This window comes from Macaca mulatta, chromosome 3 (assembly GCF_049350105.2).
Source record: "Macaca mulatta isolate MMU2019108-1 chromosome 3, T2T-MMU8v2.0, whole genome shotgun sequence".
NCBI lineage: Eukaryota > Metazoa > Chordata > Mammalia > Primates > Cercopithecidae > Macaca > Macaca mulatta.
The window spans coordinates 45,165,856-45,185,596 of record NC_133408.1 but is presented as its reverse complement, the minus strand read 5'-3'; the positions used below and the strand labels follow the sequence as shown (position 1 = coordinate 45,185,596).

Genomic DNA, 19,741 nt, shown 5'->3' with positions numbered 1-19,741 from the left:
GCTTGAGATCAATGCATCACGGAGTCTTTTCTTTACTCTTTCTTTTCACCTTTACTTTATCTTATGTAAAATGTAGATTTACTGGGCTTCAGATGAACACACCATGGACTCCTCTACTCCCTCTTTTCATATGTTTAATCTTATGAAAAATGTAGATTTACTGAGCTCAAGATGAATGCATCATGGACTCCTCACTCCCTCTTTTCATGTTTACTTTATCTTATGTAAAATGTAGATTTACTGGGCTTGAGATGAACGCACCATGGACTCCTCACTCCCTCTTTTCACTTGTTTACCTTATGTAAAATATAGATTTACTGACCTCAAGATGAATGTGTCATTGACTTTTTACTCCTTTTTTCACGTGTTTACTTTACTTTATGTAAAATGTAGATTTCATGAGCTGGAGACGAATGCCTCGTTGACATGTAAAATGTAGATTTATTGATCGCCAATCAGAGCCTTGAGAGAATGTGACCATTTGCCTCTCTGCCTACCCTCCCTTCCTTTATCCCGCCTGCTTGCTCTTTCCCCTTTAAAGAGTGAAGTTCCCAAACCCTCTTTGAAAACGCACAGGTCACAGATGCTTCTGTGGCTGGTGTTCCTCCCTGGCGTGTCCTCAAACTGCTGCATCAACCTCAGTCAATGGGGACTCCTGCCTCAGTCCCTTTTTTGGTTATGTTAATGGAAAGATCTATTAGGGAGAGAAATTGATGGCACAGGAGAGGGAGGGGAAGAGTACGTGGAGAGATGTGCTTGAGAGGGTGGCAGGAATGGCATCCAGTTTAGATGGTGGAGGGGCTGGCTTTAGATAGGATGTGGATGGTTCTTTTTTTTTTTTTTTCTCAAGACGGAGTCTCACTCTGTCACCCACGCTGGAGTGCAATGGCACGATCTCAGCTCACTGCAACCTCCACCTCCTGGGTTCAAGCTATTCTGCATCAGCCTTCTGAGTAGCTGGGATTACAGGCATGCACCACCATGCCCAGCTATTTTTTGTATTTTTAGTGAGACGGGGTTTCACCATGTTGGCTATGCTGGTCTCAAACTCCTGACCTCATGATCTGCCTGCCTCGTCCTCCCAAAGTGCTGGAATTACAGGCATAAGCCACCACACCCGACCTGCTGATTCATTTTATAGCTAAAGGAGGAAGGCAGAGTGAGTAGACGCGGAGGCTGGGAGAGGGACGATGTCGTCTAGGGAACTTGGGGACACTCTCCTCCGGTCGTTACTAGTTTCTTACTTAAGGAGAAGGCAAGGTCATCGGCTGAGGATGAAGACGTGTTGGGGTTTGAGGAGATCAGGAATGCAAGAATGATCTGGGGAACAAGGAGGGAAAAGAGGGGGCCAGGTGCTGTGGCTCACGCCTGAAATCTCAGCACTTTGGGAAGCCGAGGCAGGAGGGTCACTTGAGCCCATGAGTTCAAGACCAGCCTGGGCAACATGATGAGATCCCCATCTCTACAAAAAATAAAGCATTAGCCAGGCATGGTGGTGCGCACCTGCGGTCCCAGCTACTGGTGATGGGGGATGCTATGGTGGGGGAAATCACTTGAGCCCAGGAGGTTGAGGCTTCGGTGAGCTGTGATCGCACCACTGCACTCCAGCCTGGGTGACAGAGGGAGACCTTGTCTCAACAAAAAAGAAAATAAAAAAAAGAAAAAAAAAGAAAAAGGAGGAAAAATGAACTAAGGAAATAGGCTGGGCACAGTGGCTCACGCCTGTAATCCCAGTACTCTGGGAGGCCGAGCCAGGCGGATCACCTGAGGTCAGGAGTTTGAGACCAGCCTGACCAACATGGAGAAACCCCATCTCCACTAAAAATACAAAATTAGCTGGGCGTGGTGGCGCAAGCCTGTAATCCCTGCTACTCGAGAGGCTGAGGCAGGAGAATCGCTTGAACCCGGGAGGCGGAGGTTGCGGTGAGCCGACATCGTGCCGTTGCATTCCAGCCTGGGTAACAAGAGCAAAACTCCCTCTCAAAAAAAAAAAAAGAGAGAGAGAGAACTAGGGAAATAGAGTCTGATTTCCTGGCGGGCATTTTGACTGGCATGAGACATTTGACTTGAAAGACCTGCAGAAGGCAGCAGGCAGCGGCTGTGGTTTGATACCATCGGACATGACCTGGGATTCCCATTAACCAAATTTGGTGTCATCATGACCCAGTCACCGGATCTGGTCACCCTGAGCCCCTCTGCAACTGCTTCAGGTGTTTCCTGGCCAGTGTGGCACCACCGAGCAGTGTGATTCACAAATGCCTGCATTATTCATGTTTTCGATCTATGCTAATGAGAACTTTGCCCAAAAGGCTAAATTATTAATCGCGAGGGTGTGGTCTTCGAGCATGCTGTCTAGAAAACCGGGACATGCTGAATTTTCTTGCTGGTTTTGCATCTTTAAAAAGTTGAGCTTTTACTAACGATTCATAATTGCTCCCTAAATGAGAGCTGGTGATGCTAAGAGGTATCAAAACCCTAGAACATGGATGAGAAAAGAGAACCCCAACTCATTAGACAGAGAGCAGCAAACCCCTTCTGAGCTGGAAGCCACTGCTTTTTAGAACACTGTGAAGGTCATTTCTGGCGGCCATACCATTCCCACAGCTTGTCAGCCAAGGTGGTTTTTTATTAGGCTGGTGCAAAAGTTATAATTGCAAAATTATATTATGGTTGCAATTGCAAAAACCACAATAACTTTTGCACCAACCAATTAATAAACATTAATCACCTCTCGCGATGGAGGATACTGAATTCAGGAAATAAAACATGCTCAACTGTGACCTAGAAGCCCCAGAGAACTGTTCTGGACTGTTCTAGACTGTTCTGGACTCTTCTGGACTGTTCTGGACTTGGGCAACACATACCCTGTGCATTTAGAAACAGTGAGTTTAACTGGGTATTTAATAAATAGATAACAACAATACTGAAATATTTTGTTGTTTTATTCATTTTCGGAAAAGAAAATGCATATACACATCTAGATGTAGGTCAAATATGCCACACTCTTGATAATAATATAATTGTCTTCATTTGGATAAAGATTTAATCACTTCAGTCCCATAATTTCAGGGCAGTTTAAAGGCTATTCATGAATAGTATAGGTATTTGTACAAAAGTCCAGTATTTTTCCGCTGGGTGCAGAGGCTCATGCCTGCAATCCTAGTGTTTGGGGAGGCTGAAGAAGGAGGATCACTTGAGGTTAGGAGTTGAACACTAGCCTGGGCAACATAGCAAGACCCCTGTCTCTACCAAAAAAAAAAAATCAATTAGCTCTGTGCGGTGGTGTGTGTTGTATACCTGTAGTCCCAGGTCCTTGAGAGGCTGAGGTGAGAAGGAGCCATTGAGCCCAGGATTTCAAGGTGACAGTGAGCTATGATTGTGCCACTACACTCCAGCCTGGGCAACAGAGTGAGATGAAGGACAGAAGGAATGAGGAGCGGGGAGGGAGGGAGGGAGGGAGGAAAGAAGGAAGGGAGGGACGGAGGGAGAGAGGGAGGGAGGGAGGGAAGAAGGGAGGAAGGAAAGAAGAAAGGAAAGAAGGAAGGAAGGGAGGAAGGGAAGGAGGGAGGGAGGGAGGGAGGTGAATTTCCTTCCTCCTTGACAGGATGGGAGGGATTGGAGTGAAAATTAGGTTGACTTATTATATTAAAAAACCAAATGTATTGTTTGATTTTCTCACATCTGACCTGTGTACTGAGAATTTAAATCCACTCAACTCCCAGTAATTACTGCTAAAACCATTTGGGTGAATTTCTCTGTAGCCTTTTACTGATATGTGGTGAATTTGTATTGTGTCAATTTAGCAAAACTGGGACTGCATTTCCTAAAATTCCCCTCCCTGCCTAGTTCCAGTTTACTGTGGGTAAGAAGACATATCTGTGGAGGTGGAGGTTGGCACTGGCTGCCATGTAACCCGCTCCCACAATTGTGTAAGGTCCAGTCGCTGTAACCGCCGTCCTGTGTCTATAAATATATATTTTCCAATTTACAAAATACATTGAGCATAGTGCCTGTTTCACTTTACTATATATGGTGGATATTTTTCCATATCATTAAACAGACTTCTAGACTATCCTTTTGTTTTTAATGGCCCATCAATTAACAAATCCCCACACATTGGACATTGAGGTGATTTCCAATTGCGAAGAGAAACAAAATCTTGCCATTGCACTCCAGATGGAGAGCAAAACTCCATCTCAAAAAAAAAATTTTTTTTAATTTAATTTAATTCAGAAATTAGCCTGGGGTGGTGGCACGTGCCTCTAGTCCCAGCTACTCAGGAGATTGAGGCAGGAGGACCGCTCAAGCCCAGGAGCCTGGAAAATTATTTAGTTATTTCCATTTTTTGTAGAGATGGGTTCTTGCTATGTGACCCAGGCTGGTCTCAAACTTCTGGGCTCAGGCAATGCTCCTGCCTCGGCCTCCCAAAATGTTGGGATTTCAGGCATGAGCCACCGAGTCCAGCCATGCTTGGGTTTTTTGAAAACCCACCTGGCTAGGTTGGAGGTGACCCCAAGTGGATAAAGGTTAGGAGTCCACCATAGTTGTTTCCCTTCCCAAAAGAGATGCTGGAGGCTTGGGCTCGGGTAGTGACTGGTCCGTGAAGAGAAGATGAAGTTGAGAGATATTTAGGAAGTGACATCTGTTGAGAGAACATAGAAGTGGGTCCATTGTGCTCTCAACTAGCCCATCATACATGATGGAAGGAGGGTCTCCCATGCATTCAACAGTTTCATCCCCACAGTGGCAGCCAGGCTGGGTGCAGTGGCTCACGCCTGTAATCATAGCACTTTGCGAGGCTGAGGGGGGCAGATTACTTGAGGTCAGGAGTTGGAGACCAGCCTGGCCAACACAGCGAAACCCCGTCTCTACTAAAAAAAAAAAAAAAAAAAATTAGCCAGGCATGGTGGCAGGCACCTGTAATCCCAGCTACTTGGGAGGCTGAGGCAGGAGAATCGCTTGAACCTGGGAGGTGGAGGTTGCAGTGAGCTAAGATCATGCCACTACATTCCAGCCTGAGTGGCAGAGTGAGACTCTGTCTCAAAAATTAAAAAAAAGATCTACTTCTACATCTTCCTCCTATTCTTTCCTGGGAGCAATTAGGAATTGGTGACCAAAATAATGAAGACTACGGAATCACCGTTTACAAATTGTTAATATATACATATACATGATATACATATACATTACATGACATAAATATGCAAATATGATAAACAACATATCATTATGCACATGCAACATATGTCATATGCATAACATGATATGCAACATAAAATACATAATATGAAATTTACCATCTTAATCATTTTCTTTTTTTCTCTTCGGAGAGACAGGGTCTCATTCTGTTAACCAGGCTGGAGTGCAGTGGTGTGATCACAGCTCACTGCAGCCTCAAACTCCTGGGCTTAGGCGATCCTCCCACCTCAGCCTCCTGAGTAGCTGGGACCATAGGTGCACACAACAGTGCCTGGCTAATTTTTTTATTATTTTTTTGTAGAGATGGGGTCTTGCTTTGTAACCCAGGCTGGTCTCAAACTCCTGGCTTCAAGCAATTCTCCCGCCTCGGCCTTCCAAAGCGCTGGGATTGCAGACGTGTGCCACCGCACCCGACCCATCTTAACCCTTTTGAAGTTCTGTGGCATTAAATATATTCACATTGTGCAACCGTCACCACCATCCATCTCCAGAACTTTCTCATCTTCCCAATCTGAAACTCTGTCCCCATTAAACACTCACTCCCATTACCCCTCCCCCCAGCCCTGCTAACCACCATTCTGTCTGTCTCTGTCGATTTGAATATTCTAGGTACCTCATATTAGTGGAATTATACAATATTGTCTCTTTGTGTGAATCAATTTTTTTTTTTTTTTGAGACGGAGTCTCGCTCTGTCACCCAGGCTGGAATTTAGTGGTGCGATCTTGGCTCACTGCAACCTCCACCTCCCGGGTTCAAGCGATTCTCCTGCCCCAGCCTCCCAAGTAGTTTGGACTGCCTGCTTCCATGCCCAGATAATTTTTTTGTATTTTTAGTAGAAACGGGGTTTCGCCGTGTTGGCCAGACTGGGCTCGAACTCCTGACCTAAGGTGATCCGCCCACCTCAGCCTCCCAAAGTGCTGGGATTACAGGCGTGAGCCACCGTGCCTGGCCTGAATCAATATTTGATGCTCAGATTGCACATACTGGAATTCAAGTTATCATCTTAAGTGCCTCATTGATTCAGAAAACATGTTCAGTGAATATGTTATCTTTTTAAAATTTAAATAAATATAGTATTTTTCTATAGAGATGAGAGTCTCAATACATCACCCTGGCTGGTCTCGAATTCCTGGGCCCGAGCAATCTTCCCATCTCGACCTCCCAGAGTGCTGGGATTACAGGCGTGAGCCACCACTCCTGGCCTGGTCTCTGGTATCTTTATTTTCTATCAGAAAAATAGCATGAACAGAAAAAGTATCTTGGCTTAACCCATATGCTACTTTGATTTAAATGAGCAGATTTTTTAAAAATGTTGTATCTCTGTGGACAATTGTAAACACTCCCAAGAAAAAGAAAGGGCTTAGCTAGTTTCTATGGCAACTTAATGTCAGAAACCTAATTCAAAACTCTTAAGACTTATTTTCAGAAACTTTCTTTTTTTTTTTTTTTTTTGAGACAAGGTCTCGCTGTGTCGCCCAGGCTGGTGTGCAGTGGTGCAATTGTAACTTGCAGCAGCCTTTACTTCCCGGCCTCAATCCATCTTCCCACCTCAGCCTCCTGAGCAGCTGGCACCACAGGCGTGCACCACCATGCCTAGCTAATTTTTTTTTTTTTTTTTTTTTTTCCCGAGACAGAGTCTCGCTCTGTCATCCAGGCTAGAGGGCAGTGGCATGATCTCAGCTCACTGCAACCTCTGCCTCCCGGGTTCTAAGTGATCCTCCTGCCTCAGCCTCTGGAGTAGCTGGTATTACAGGCGTGCACCACCATGCCCGGCTAATTTTGTATTTTTAGTAGAGACGGGGTTTCACCATGTTGGCCAGGCTGGTCTCGAACTCCTGACCCCAGGTGATCCAGCAGCCTTGGCCTCCCAAAGTGCTGGGATTACAGGCGTGAGCCACCACACCCAGCTGGGGCTGGTTTATGATTATTATTTTATTGTAGAGACAGGGCCTTGTCATGTTGTCCAGGCTAGTCTTGAACTCCTGGGCTCAAGCAATCCTCCCACCTTGATCTCCCAAAGTGCTGAGATTACAGGCATGAGCCACCACCCAATCTTCAGAAACTTCTTTAAGGGTCTGGGCGAGGTGATGCTGGTTGGAAATCATATTTTCTTTTTTTTTTTTTTTTGAGACGGAGTCTCGCTCTGTCACCCAGGCTGGAGTGCAGTGGCCGGATCTCAGCTCACTGCAAGCTCCGCCTCCCGGGTTCACGCCATTCTCCTGCCTCAGCCTCCCGAGTAGCTGGGACTACAGGCGCCTGCCACCTCGCCCGGCTAAGTTTTTGTATTTTTAGTAGAGACGGGGTTTCACTGTGTTAGCCAGGATGGTCTCGATCTCCTGACCTCGTGATCTGCCCGTCTCGGCCTCCCAAAGTGCTGGGATTACAGGCTTGAGCCACTGCGCCCGGCCTGGAAATCATATTTTCAACTTATTTTTGCTATTTTTATTTATTCATTCATCAAATAACTGCTGAGCACCTAAATCTAGGTCAGTCCTGGGCTAGGCACTGGGGAATAAAATGTGGACAAGAGAGATAGGGTGCCGGCTGGAGGTTTGGTCGTTTAAGAGAGGCTGCAGGTATCCCTGAGAGAAACTGTTCACTGATGACACTAGGGTGCATACCATCCTTGTAGGAGGATATATTTGGGGCAAAGTGAAGATGCCCACTGTTTTACTAAGGAAACAGTCTGAGGTCCTGCTCTAGGTATCCTGAATTGTCTACTTCTTTTTTTTTTTTTTTTTTTTTGATATGGAGTTTCACTCTTGTTGCCCAGGCTGGAGTGCAGTGGCATGATCTCGGCTCACCGCAACCTCCACCTCCCTGGTTCAAGCCATTCTCCTGCCTCAGCCTCTCGAGTAGCTGAGATTACAGGCATGCGCCACCACGCCTGGCTAATTTTACATTTTTAGTAGAGACGGGGTTTCTGCATGTTGGTTAGGCTGGTCTCGAACTCCCAACCTCAGGTGATCCACCTGCCTTGGCCTCTCAAAGTGCTGGGATTACAGGCGTGAGCCACCGCACCTGGCCTCAAAGGTCTGCTTCCAAGCCACTGTATGTTTCTGATTGCGACATGGGATCTATTTTTGCACTTTTTAAAAACTTGAGGCTGGGCACAGTGACTCACGCCTGTAATCCCAGCACTTTGAGAAGCCGAGCAGGGTGGGTCGCTTGAGTCCAGGAGTTTGAGATCAGCCTGGGCAACATCGTGAGGCCCCCATTTCTACCAAAAAAAATACAAAAAATTAGCCAGGTGTGGTGGTGTGTGCCTGTAGTCCCAGCCTCCCGGGAGGCTGAGCTAGGAGGATTGTCTGAGCCCAGGAGGTCAAGGCTGCAATGAGCTGAGATCACACTACTGCACTCCAGCCTGAAGAGCAAAACTCCATCTCAAAAACAAATAAAAATAAAAATGAAAAACAAAAAAACACAAAACATGAATCAGCTTTTAAAAAGGAGATCCTAGGCCAGGCGCGACGGCTCACACCTTTAATCCCAGCACTTTGGGAGGCCGAGGCAGGTGGATCACTTGAGGTCAGGAGTTCGACACCAGCCTGGTCAAAATGGTGAAACCCCCATCTCTACTAAAAATACATTTAGCCGGGTGTGGTAGTATGTGCCTGTAATCCCAGCTACTCGGGAGGCTGAGGCAGGAGAATCGCTTGAACCCGGGAGGTGGAGGTTGTAGTGAGCCGACATCACACCTCTGCACTCCAGCCTGGGTGACAGAGGAAGACTCCGTCTCAAAAAAAAAAAAAAAAAAAAAAAGGAGATCCTGACACATGCCACAACATGGATGAAACTTGAGGACATTATACTCAGTGAAATAAGCCAGTCTGAAAAAGACAAATACTATATGATTCCACTTATATGATGTCCCTAGATAAAGCAGTCAAACTCTTAAATTTTTTTTTTTTTTTTTTTTTTTTTTTGAGGCAAAGTCTCGCTCTGTCACACAGGCTGGAGTGCAGTGGTGCGATCTCAGCTCACTGCAACCTCCGCCTCCCAGATTCAAGTGATTCTCCTGCCTCAGCCTCCCAAGTAGCTGGGATTACAGGCTACCGCACCCAGCTAATTTTTGTATTTTTAGTAGAGATGGGGTTTCACCATATTGGTCAGGCTGGTCTCGAACTCCTGACCTCGTGATTTGCCTGCCTCAGCCTCCCAAACTGCTGGGATTACAGGTGTGGGCCAGTAGTCAAACTCTTAGAAGTAGAAAATACAATGATGTTTACCACGAGCTGGGAGGTGGGGGAACAGGGGAGTGGTAGCAGTTCAGTGGATACAGAGTTTCCGTTTTTCGGGCTGAATAAATTATAGAGATCTCTCGTTCAACAATGCACCAAGAGTTAACACTATTGTACAATACATACACTTACAAATGGTTAAGATTATATATTTTATGGAATGTGGTTTTTACCACAATAATTAAAAAGAAGAGCCTGGCACAGTGCTGGCCATATAAAGGCTCAATAAATGTTTGCTGAAAATTTAAAAAGAAAAAAAAAAAGGCCAGGCGCGGTGGTTCACACCTGTAATCCCAGCACTTTGGGAGGCTGAGATGGGAGAATTACTTGAGCCCAGGAGTTCGAGACCAGCCTGGGCAATGTGGCAAAACCCTGTCTCTCAAAAAAAAAAAAATGTATATTAAAAAATTTAGGCCGGGCGCGGTGGCTCAAGCCTGTAATCCCAGCACTTTGGGAGGCCAAGACGGGCGGATCACGAGGTCGGGAGATCGAGACCATCCTGGTTAACACGGTGAAACCCCGTCTCTACTAAAAAATACAAAAAACTAGCCGGGCGAGGTGGCGGGCGCCTGTAGTCCCAGCTACTCGGGAGGCTGAGGCAGGAGAATGGCGTGAACCCGGGAGGCGGAACTTGCAGTGAGCTGAGATCTGGCCACTGCACTCCAGCCTGGGTGACAGCGCGAGCCTCTGTCTCAAAAAAAAAAAAAAATTTAGCCCGGCATGGTGGTGTGTGCCTGTAGTACCAGTTACTTGGGAGACTGAGGTGGGAGGATCCCTTGAGCCTGGGAGGTCAAGGCTGCAGTGAGCTGAGATCGTACCACTGCACTCCAGCCTGGGCAACAGAGCAAGACCCCGTCACAACAGAAACAAAATCTTGAGTTGTCTAGTCCTGGCCTCAGCCTCAGAATATTTTTTTCCAAACATGTTAGTTTTGTGGGTTGGGAATGATGGCTTGATTTCCTCCTTTTTGCCTTTTGAGTGTGTGCAATTTATGGTATAGCTGGGAAATGTCAGTCAAGACATTTGTAGGAAAATCACATCACTTAGCCCCATCTCCTGTGCCGGACGAGTCCTGTGTGTGCGCTTGGTGACAATGGCTTTGAGTCTGTCAACTCCAGACTGAGGTCAGCCTTACACACCCATAGATCCCAAAGCTGAAAACAGGCCTGCCTCAAACGGTACCTGCTAACATCTGGGGAGCCTTTTCAGCTTACGGAGCACCCCTGTATGTGTTTGTCTTAGTTCAGGCCATCTCCACCTTATCAGGCATCTAGAACCTTCTCCACACTTTGCCAACAGAGTTCATTGGCAGAATTGAGACCTTAGTTAAGGTATGTTGAGGTTTGTTGTTTGTTCCCGCCCACATTCCCTTGAGATATAAATAGAAAAAAAAAAAAGGAGGTTTCATGAGTAAGACAAGACATTTGAGCTACATCCACTTGATCCTTGAAATGGAAATCTAAGAGGTTGTAACTATCACTTTTTCTAGCCTATATAAGGTAGGTCAGCAAGGTAGCAAAAGCCCATCTGTTGTTTTGCTCCTTCAGCTCTTTTTCCTGATTCTTCCTGGGGGGGAACCTAAAACGGTGAGTAACTGGTGGGCCCACCAGACCCCAGACTCTTCTTCACTGCGTGCATTCGTATTAGGCTTAGGTGCTTAGACTCCTCTTTTCCCATGGCTTTGACACCTGGAAGGATTTTAGTCTCTGGGAGACGGGCTTTTCCTCCATCTGCTTCCGCCTTTCAGGACAGATAGCAGGCCTTCTTCCGCAGAATGTCTGCAAGCGGCCAAACTGTATCCCTTCCCCCGTGGAAATTGCAACATTGCATCTCTCGGGCTGGTGTAGGAAAATGCCAGTGCATTTGTAGCATGGTTTGTAGCTGCCTGTGGAAATGACTGATTATGTCAGTATAATTTTTATAAGAAAACAATTGAATCCTTCTTTAGGTCATGTATTTTTTTTTTCATTTCTGGCATATATTCAAAAGAAGGTTCTGAGATAAAAAGGGCTGGGGTCTTTTTGGTATCTGGTTTTAATTTGGATATTTTGTCCCGTCACTTAATACAAAACCATGCTTATCACATTTTAAAAATTCTAGACAGGCCTGGCTCGGTGGCTTATGCCCGTAATCCCAGCAACTTGTGAGGCCGAGGTAGGCAGATCACCTGAGGTCAGGAGCTCAAGACCAGCCTGGCCGACATGGCGAAACCCCGTCTCTACTAAAAACACAAAAATTAGCCAGGCGTGATAGTGAGCACCTGTCATCCCAGCTACTCGGAAGGCTGAAGCAGGAGAATCACTTGAGCCCAGGAGGTGGAGTTTGCAGTGAGCCAAGATGGTGCCACTGCACTCCAGCCTGGGCAACAGAGTCAGACTCCATTTCAATTGAAAAAAAAAATCTAGACACACAGGCAGTTTCAGTGGGCCTGAGATGTGTTTCCCCTGGATGTGCACGTCCCTGCTTCTGGCTTATCACATCTCGTTTGTTCTGCGTGAGTAGGTAGAAAATGAGCATCACGGACGTGCTCAGTGCTGAGGACATTGCAGCAGCCCTCCAGGAATGCCAAGGTAGAGGGGACGTGGGGCGGGATGGGATTTCTTCACAGCTTTGCACCTTCAGCAAAGCAACACAAAATCAAATATAGGCCAGGCAGCCAGATGCAGTGGCTCACACCTGTAATCCCAGCACTTTGGGATGCCGAGGCGGGTGGATCACAAATTCAGGAGTTCGAGACCAGCCTGGCCAAGATGGTGAAACCCCATCTCTACTAAAAATACAAAAAAATTAGCTGGGCGTGGTGGTGGGTACCTGTGATCCCAGCTACTTGGAAGGCTGAGGCAGAGAATTGCTTGAACCCGGGAGGCGGAGGTTGCAGTGAGCTGAGATCGCACCACTGCCCTCCAGCCTGGGAGACAGAGCAAGACTCTGTCTCCAAAAAAAAAAAAAAAAAAATGTAGACCAGGCATGGTGGCTCACATCTGTAATCCCAACACTTTTTGGAGGCCAAGGTGAGAGGACTGTTTGAGCCCAGGAGTTTGAGACCAGCCTGGGCAACATAGCAAGGCTCCATCTCTACAAAATAAAAATAAAAATAAAAACTAGCAGGGCATGATGGCATGCGCCCGTGGTCCCAGCTACTCAGGAGACTGAGGTAGGAGGATCACTCAAGCCCAGGAGGTTGAGGCTGTGGTGAGCTATGATCACTACACTGCACTCCAGCCTGGACAACAGAGTGAAACTCTGTCTCTAAATAAATAAATAAATAAATAAATAAATAAATAAATAAGAGCTTGGCTGAAAAGTTCATGGAATTGGAGAAGAAAACTACTATTTATTAGATAACTAAAATTATAGAGATCTGGGATCTGAGCACACAATTACACTTCTGTAAGACAAAAGAAACCTACAAAACATGAAAGCAAGAAATCACTGAAGGGCCAGGTGTGGTGCTCACACCTGTAATCCCAGCACTTCCAGAGGCCAAGGCCAGTGGATCACTTGAGGTCAGGAGTTCAGGACCAATCTGGCCAGCATGGCAAAACCCTGTCTCCATCCAAAATACAAAAATGAGCTGGGCATGGGGGTGCACGCCTGTAATGCCAGCTACTCAGGAGGCTGAGGCAGGAGAATCACTTGAACTCGGGAGGCAGAGATTGCAGTGAGCCGAGATCATGCCACTGCACTCCAGCCTGGGTGACAGAGTGAGACTCTGTCTCAAAAAAAAAAAAGAAAGAAAAGAAAAAAAGAGAGAAAGAAATCACCAAAGGCTGTTTAGCCTGTTGAAATCCAGTGATTGCATTTCCCCCTACCAATTAGACCAGGGATGTGGGGGGCTCGGCTACACAGCCTGTGAAGTGGGCCAGGGGGAGGCGGAGGCACAGAGGAGAGGAGGAGGGAAAAGGGAAATGGACAAAACCAAGTGGAGGAGGGAAGGCTGGGGCAGAGGGGACATGGGATGCCATCACAGAGCCATCAAATCTCGGCTGTTCCAAAATCTTGAACCAGTTGAGCATCCCCGTAGCTCAGGGATATTGTTGAAGTACTTTTAATCATCTGTGTTTTCACTACCTTGGCCCCAGTATAGAATGTGATCCAATGAGTGTCAGAATAACCCATTCTCTGTTCTTCAGACCCAGACACTTTTGAACCCCAAAAATTCTTCCAGACGTCAGGCCTCTCCAAGATGTCAGCCAGTCAGGTGAAGGACGTTTTCCGGTTCATAGACAACGACCAGAGCGGGTACCTGGATGAAGAGGAGCTTAAGTAAGCTTTGTCCTGAGTCTGTCTGGTACCCAGCACTGCTGGGTGGCCCTGGGGTGCAATGGGGGCCAGGATGCTGAGTATTTCTTCAATGGCCAGCCTCAGTGTTGGTCATTCAGCCAAGCATCATTAAAGTAAAGGACATGAGTCAGTTGACCACACATCTACCCAGGCAAAGCCCTCAACACGGGCAGTGAAGACTGCAGGTGCAAAGATTCTTTTCTTTTTTTTTTTTTTTTTTTTTTTGAGACAGGGTCTCGCTCTGTCACCCAGGCTGGAGTGCAGTGGGATGATCTCAGCTCCCTGCAGCCTCCGCCTTCCAAGTTCAAGTGATTCTCATGCCTCAGTCTCCCAAGTAGCTGGGATTACAGGTGCATGCCACCACGTCCAGCTAATTTTCGTATTTTGAGTAGAGATGGGGTTTCACCATGTTGCCCAGGCTGGTCTCAAACTCCTGGCTTCAAGTGATCCTCCTGCCTTGGCCTCCCAAAGTGCTGGGATTACAGGTGTAAGCTACCACACGCTGCCGCAAAGATTCTTTGGTGTAAGGGATTTCCTATGGCAAATGGACTTTAAAAAACTAAAACTTTGGCTAAACGTGGTGGCTCACGCCTGTAATTCCAGCTACTCAGAAGACTGAAGCACAAGAATCACTTGAAATCAGGAGGCAGAGGTTACAGTGAGCCGAGATCGTGCAGCTGCACTCCAGCCTGAGTGACAGAGAGAGACTCTGTCTCAAATAAATAAATAAATAAAAATTTAAAACACTAAAAGCTTAAAAATGGGCCAGGCACTGTGGCTCACACTTACAATTCCAGCCCTTTGGGAGGCTGAGGTGGGCGGATTACTTGAGTGAGCCCAGGAGTTCAAGACCAGTCTGGGCAACATGACAAAACCTTGTCTCTACAAAAAAATACAAATGTTGGCCGGGCGTGGTGGCTCAAGCCTGTAATCCCAGCACTTTGGGAGGCCGAGACGGGCGGATCACGAGGTCAGGAGATCGAGACCATCCTGGCTAACACGGTGAAACCCCGTCTCTACTAAAAAATACAAAAAAAAAAAAAAAAAAAAAAAAAAAAAAAAAACCACTAGCCGGACGTGGTGGAGGGCGCCTGTAGTCCCAGCTAGTCGGGAGGCTGAGGCAGGAGAATGGCGTAAGCCCAGGAGGTGGAGCTTGCAGTGAGCTGAGATCAGGCCACTGCACTCCAGCCTGGATAACAGAGCGAGACTCTGTCTCAAAAAACAAACAAACAAACAAAATGTTAGTGGGGCATGGTGGGGAGCACCTGTCGTCCCAGCTCCTTGGGAGGTTGAGGCAGAAGGATTCATTGAGCCCAGGAAGTTGAGGCTGCAGTGAGCCATGATGGTGTCACTGCCTTCCAGCCTGGGTAACAGAGCAAGACCCTGTCTCAAGAAAAACCCAAAAACCAAACCAAAACAAAAAAAAAACCCTTAAAAATGAAATGCCCACCATTGGTTTCTACAGCTTAAGGAAACCTCTGCTTGCTAAGACCTTGGCTAATTATTGCAAGTGCTGGAAACAGATGATTTACTTAAAGGAAAAACACAAGTGTAAACACAGAGATGCATGATCTTTCAGAAAATCCCCATGGATCTTTATTCTCCTGTAGGTTTTTCCTCCAGAAGTTTGAGAGTGGTGCCAGAGAACTGACCGAGTCAGAAACCAAGTCCTTGATGGCTGCTGCGGATAATGATGGAGATGGAAAAATTGGAGCAGAGGGTATGTCCGCGCCTATACGTAGCATAAAACACTCTAGCTCAGGAAGCATCCGTGAGAGCTTGGGCTGTGAGATCCAACCGATGTGGCTTAAAATCTCCCTTTTTTAACCTTAACGAGCCTCAGTCTTCTCATCTGTAAAATGGGACTAAAGTAAGGATGCAAATGATGTGTGTAAAAACCCTGGCATAATGCTCGGCAGGTGCTGTAGAAGCTGGTCACACTGGTCATTGTCTAGGAGCTGCAAAATATCCTTCACCTGACTAGAGGACTAGCTAGCCACCTGGCCAGTTATTCGCAAGATGCCATAATGCACCTGCATATAGCACAAGGAATTTCCACCAGTGGGGTTTGAACCCCTCAGAATAAGGGGAAGATTTACGTCTTCAGACCAGAGTCCATTGGTGTGCGTAGGAAGGCCTCTTTGTTTTCAAGGGTTTGGACAAATATGTTTTATTGGACATTAGCCCGCCAAGTGGATAATATTAAACTGAGAACAAATAAGCCAACCTCATTTATTGCATCTTCCGTAGGCAGAATCCTAGGTTTGAGCTTTAGCATACCCTAGCACAGCTGTAGGACTATTTTCACTTGCTTTTGTCACGTTGCTAGCGTGCTTTTGAGCTACTTTGTGCCTGCCAACTCAGCAGAACGTATGGTGGTCCTTCTGGTGGTGCCAATTTGAAATTTAAAACTGCTACATTAGATGCTTATTTAAAAAACAAAAAACAAAAAAAAAAAAACCTGTTCAAAATTATACCACTATCACTTACTACACGGGAGTTAATGCAGATAGATAGCTCATAAAAACAGATTAGGTAAGGGGGGGATTGACTTATTTAAACATAACCACGGGCTGGGCATGGTGGCTCAAGCCTGTAATCCCAGCATTTTGGGAGGCCAAGGCGGGCAGATCCCCTGAAGTCAGGAGTTCAAGACCAGACTGAACAACATGGTGAAACTCCATCTCTATTAAAAATATAAAAAATTAGCCGTGCGTGGTGGTGGGCGTCTGTAATTCCAGCTACTCGGGAGGCTGAGGCAGGAGAATCGCTTGAACCCAAGAGATGGAGGTTGCAGTGAGCCAAGATCATACCATTGCACTCCAGCCTGAGCAACAAGAGCGAAACTCTGTCTCAAAAAAAAAAAAAAAGAGATAAACATAACCATGAAAGATTTCCAAATAAACAAAGCTTATCAATAAATATAAAGCAAATCCCCAGTTTTTTATATCAATCTGTAACGTCCATACCTTGTTATTATTACTATTATCCTTCTTTTAGTAACAGAAACTTTTGGAGGTAGGTTCACTGGAGGAGAGTCAGTTCAAAGTCCCACCCTATCAAATATATCCTAAAAATGCAATACCCAGCTACAGAATAGAGAAAGAAAACCTCCCCTTTCTGTCTGAAATTGACCAGACGATAAGTTAAATGTTCACAGATGGTCACAGGTAATTACACTGAATTCATTCATTCATTCAAAATGAACGAATAGAAGTGATGGGCTTGACAAGTTCTAATTCAAAGGCCTCTATTGCAAAGCTGAAGATGTTTGTTAAATAAGATTATTCAGAGAAAGGGAACCCTGTGGACTCCCTCGAGATATAGTCATTGACACCCAGGTCTCCTCTCCTCTCCCCTCTCCTTTTTTTGAGATAGAGTCTGGCTCTGTCGTCCAGGCTGGAGTGCAATGGCACGATCTCAGCTCACTGCAACCTCCGTCTCCCGGGTTCAAGCGATTCTCCTGCCTTAGCCTCCCAAGCAGCTTGGATTACAGGTGTGCGCCACCACGCCCAGCTAAGTTTTGTATTTTAGTAGAGACAGGGTTTCACCATTTTGGCCAGGATGGTTTCAATCTCATGACCCAATGATCCACCTGCCTCGGCCTCCCAAAGTGCTGGGATTACAGGCGTGAGCCACTGTACCCAGCCGGTTTTTCTTTCTTTTGTCCCCTCCAAGGGGGCCATGCCCATCATCTGACAATTTTCTTCACTTCCTTCCCTCTTTGGAATTCTCATTGGCCACAGCATGTCTGTAAAGAACCAAGCCACCTCCACTGACCCTGTTCTCACCTCTTCTGTTCTAGAATTCCAGGAAATGGTGCACTCTTAAAAGCCCGTGTCTGCAGAAAAGAGAGAAAGGAATGATCACCTGGAAGGATTCCAAAGCCCTGGGAATGGGGAACCCCACATCCTACCCCTACTTAATTTGTTAATTTCCCTGGAAACCTTCTGCAGTTTGCTAATCGTTTCAGCGAGGTCATGAGTCACTCACGACGTTCTCGGTGGTGGATGTGCCCTGACGACTTCTGTAAGCCCCCTTCCCCCAACTGGCAATGCCTCTAAAAATCACCCAATAAAGACAGGCTTCTCATCATCTGCTGATGTGTGGGCGTGTTTTTTTCTCAGCACCACACTCAAGCAAGCTGGGACCAAGGGTTTTTCATCAGATTTCTGGTCCCATCAAGCCTGAAGCGGGCCATGCTGGTGTTACACTTGAGCAAACAAGGAAATCAGGTTTTGGAGGATTTTTTTGGTTGTTTCTTTAAAGTTACAAATAAATGCCATTGTCATGCTAGGATTTTTCTCAGCAAATCTTCTGACACTGAAATTAATAGAAAGGGATTTTAGCCAGCATAAAATCACTCTTTTTTTTTTTTTGAGACGGAGTCTCACTCTGTCACCCAGGCTGGAGTGCAGTGGCTCAATCTTGGCTCACTTCAACCTCTGCCTTCCGAGTTCAAGCTGTTGTCCTGCCTCAGCCTCCCAAGTAGCTGGGATTACAGGTGCACACCACCACGCCCGGCTAATTTTTGTCTTTTTAGTAGAGATGGGGTTTCACCATGTTGGCCAGGCTGGTCTCAAACTCGTGACCTCAAGTGATCCGCCCACCTTGGCCTCCCAAAGTGCTGGGATTACAGGCGAGTCACTGCGCCCGGCCAATCACTCTTACCAGTGTGTTTTCTGCCATGTGTTAGTTAGAAAGCCACTTTGCTTTTAATTAAAAGCAAAAGGTACAATACAAAACAGAACACGTGTCTGTAGTGGTCTGTAAAGCTCAGGAGAGACTTGCATTTCCAGGTTAGTACAAACAGACCCATTTCCTCTTTATTATTTATTTATATATTTAGAGACAAGGTCCGGCTCTGTCGCCCAGGCTGTAGTGCAGTGGCATGATCTCAGCTCACTGCAACCTCTGCCTCCTGGACCCAAACCATCCTCCCACCTCTGCTTCCTGCGTAGCTGGGACTACAGGCATGCACCACCACACCCGGCTAACTTTTGTATTTTTGGTAGAGGTGAGGTCTTGCTATGTTGCTTAGGCTAATCTCGAACTGCTGGGCTAAAGCGATCCTCCCACCTCAGCCTCCCAAAGTGTTGGGATAACAGGCATAAGCCACCGCACCTGGCCTTACTTTTCATTGTTTATTTATTAGTGATGGTGGGGGCGGGTCTTGCTATGTTGCTCAGGTTGATCTCAAACTCCTGGGCTCAAGCCATCCTCCCACCTCAGCCTCCCAAAGTGTTGGGATAACAGGCATGAGCCACCGCACCCAGCCTTACTTTTCATTGTTTATTTATTAGAGATGGTGGGGGAGGGTCTCGCTATGTTGCTCAGGTTGGTTTGGAACTGCTGGTCTCAAGCCATCCTCCCACTTCAGCCTCCCAAATTGCTGGGATTGCAGGTGTGAGCCACCACAGACTCATTTTCAAGTCTTTTTTCTTCTTTGTTTTGAGACAGTCTCACTCTGTCACCCAGGCTGGAGTGCGGTGGCATGATCTTGGCTCACTGCAACCTCTGCCTCCCAGGTTCAAACGATTCTCCTGCCTCATCCTCCCGAGTAGCTGGGATTACAGGTGCCTGCCACCATGTGCGGCTAATTTTGTATTTTTAAAGACAGGGTTTCACCATGTTGGCCAGGCTGGTCTCGAACTCCTGATCCCAGGTGATCTACCCGCCTAGGCCTCCCAAAGGATTCCAACCCAATCTTACGCATGACCACCATACCCGGCCATCTTCTTCTTCTTCTTCGAGAAACAAGCTCTCAAAAAAAAAAAAAAAAAAAAAGCTAGCGAGAGAGAGAGAAACAAGCTCTCAGAGAGGCTCACCTGCTCTCAGCCATCCTTTGACAGCTCCCCCTTCTCTTTCTCAGCCACTGGTTTCCTGGCTCTAAGGCAATTCACCTGAGCCCAGTACACCTAGACTCGCCTTGGCATTTGAGGCTAGCCTCCGGGGTTCTGTTACAAGGCTGTCATGAGGGCTGGGCAGTCTCAAGCCAGGAAATTCTCACCAGGCT

The 19,741-nt window shown here is 46.6% G+C and overlaps 1 protein-coding gene across 1 annotated transcript; it reads left to right on the top strand.

Moving 5' to 3' along the window:
* Window positions 1-11,950: 11,950 nt before the first annotated feature.
* On the top strand, window positions 11,951-17,556 carry OCM (oncomodulin). The gene is made up of 4 exons (XM_028845177.2): window positions 11,951-12,011; window positions 13,575-13,707; window positions 15,336-15,445; window positions 17,531-17,556. The coding sequence occupies exons 1-4, from the start codon at window positions 11,951-11,953 to the stop codon at window positions 17,554-17,556; spliced, it is 330 nt and encodes a 109-aa protein (XP_028701010.1).
* The last annotated feature ends 2,185 nt before the right edge of the window (window positions 17,557-19,741 follow it).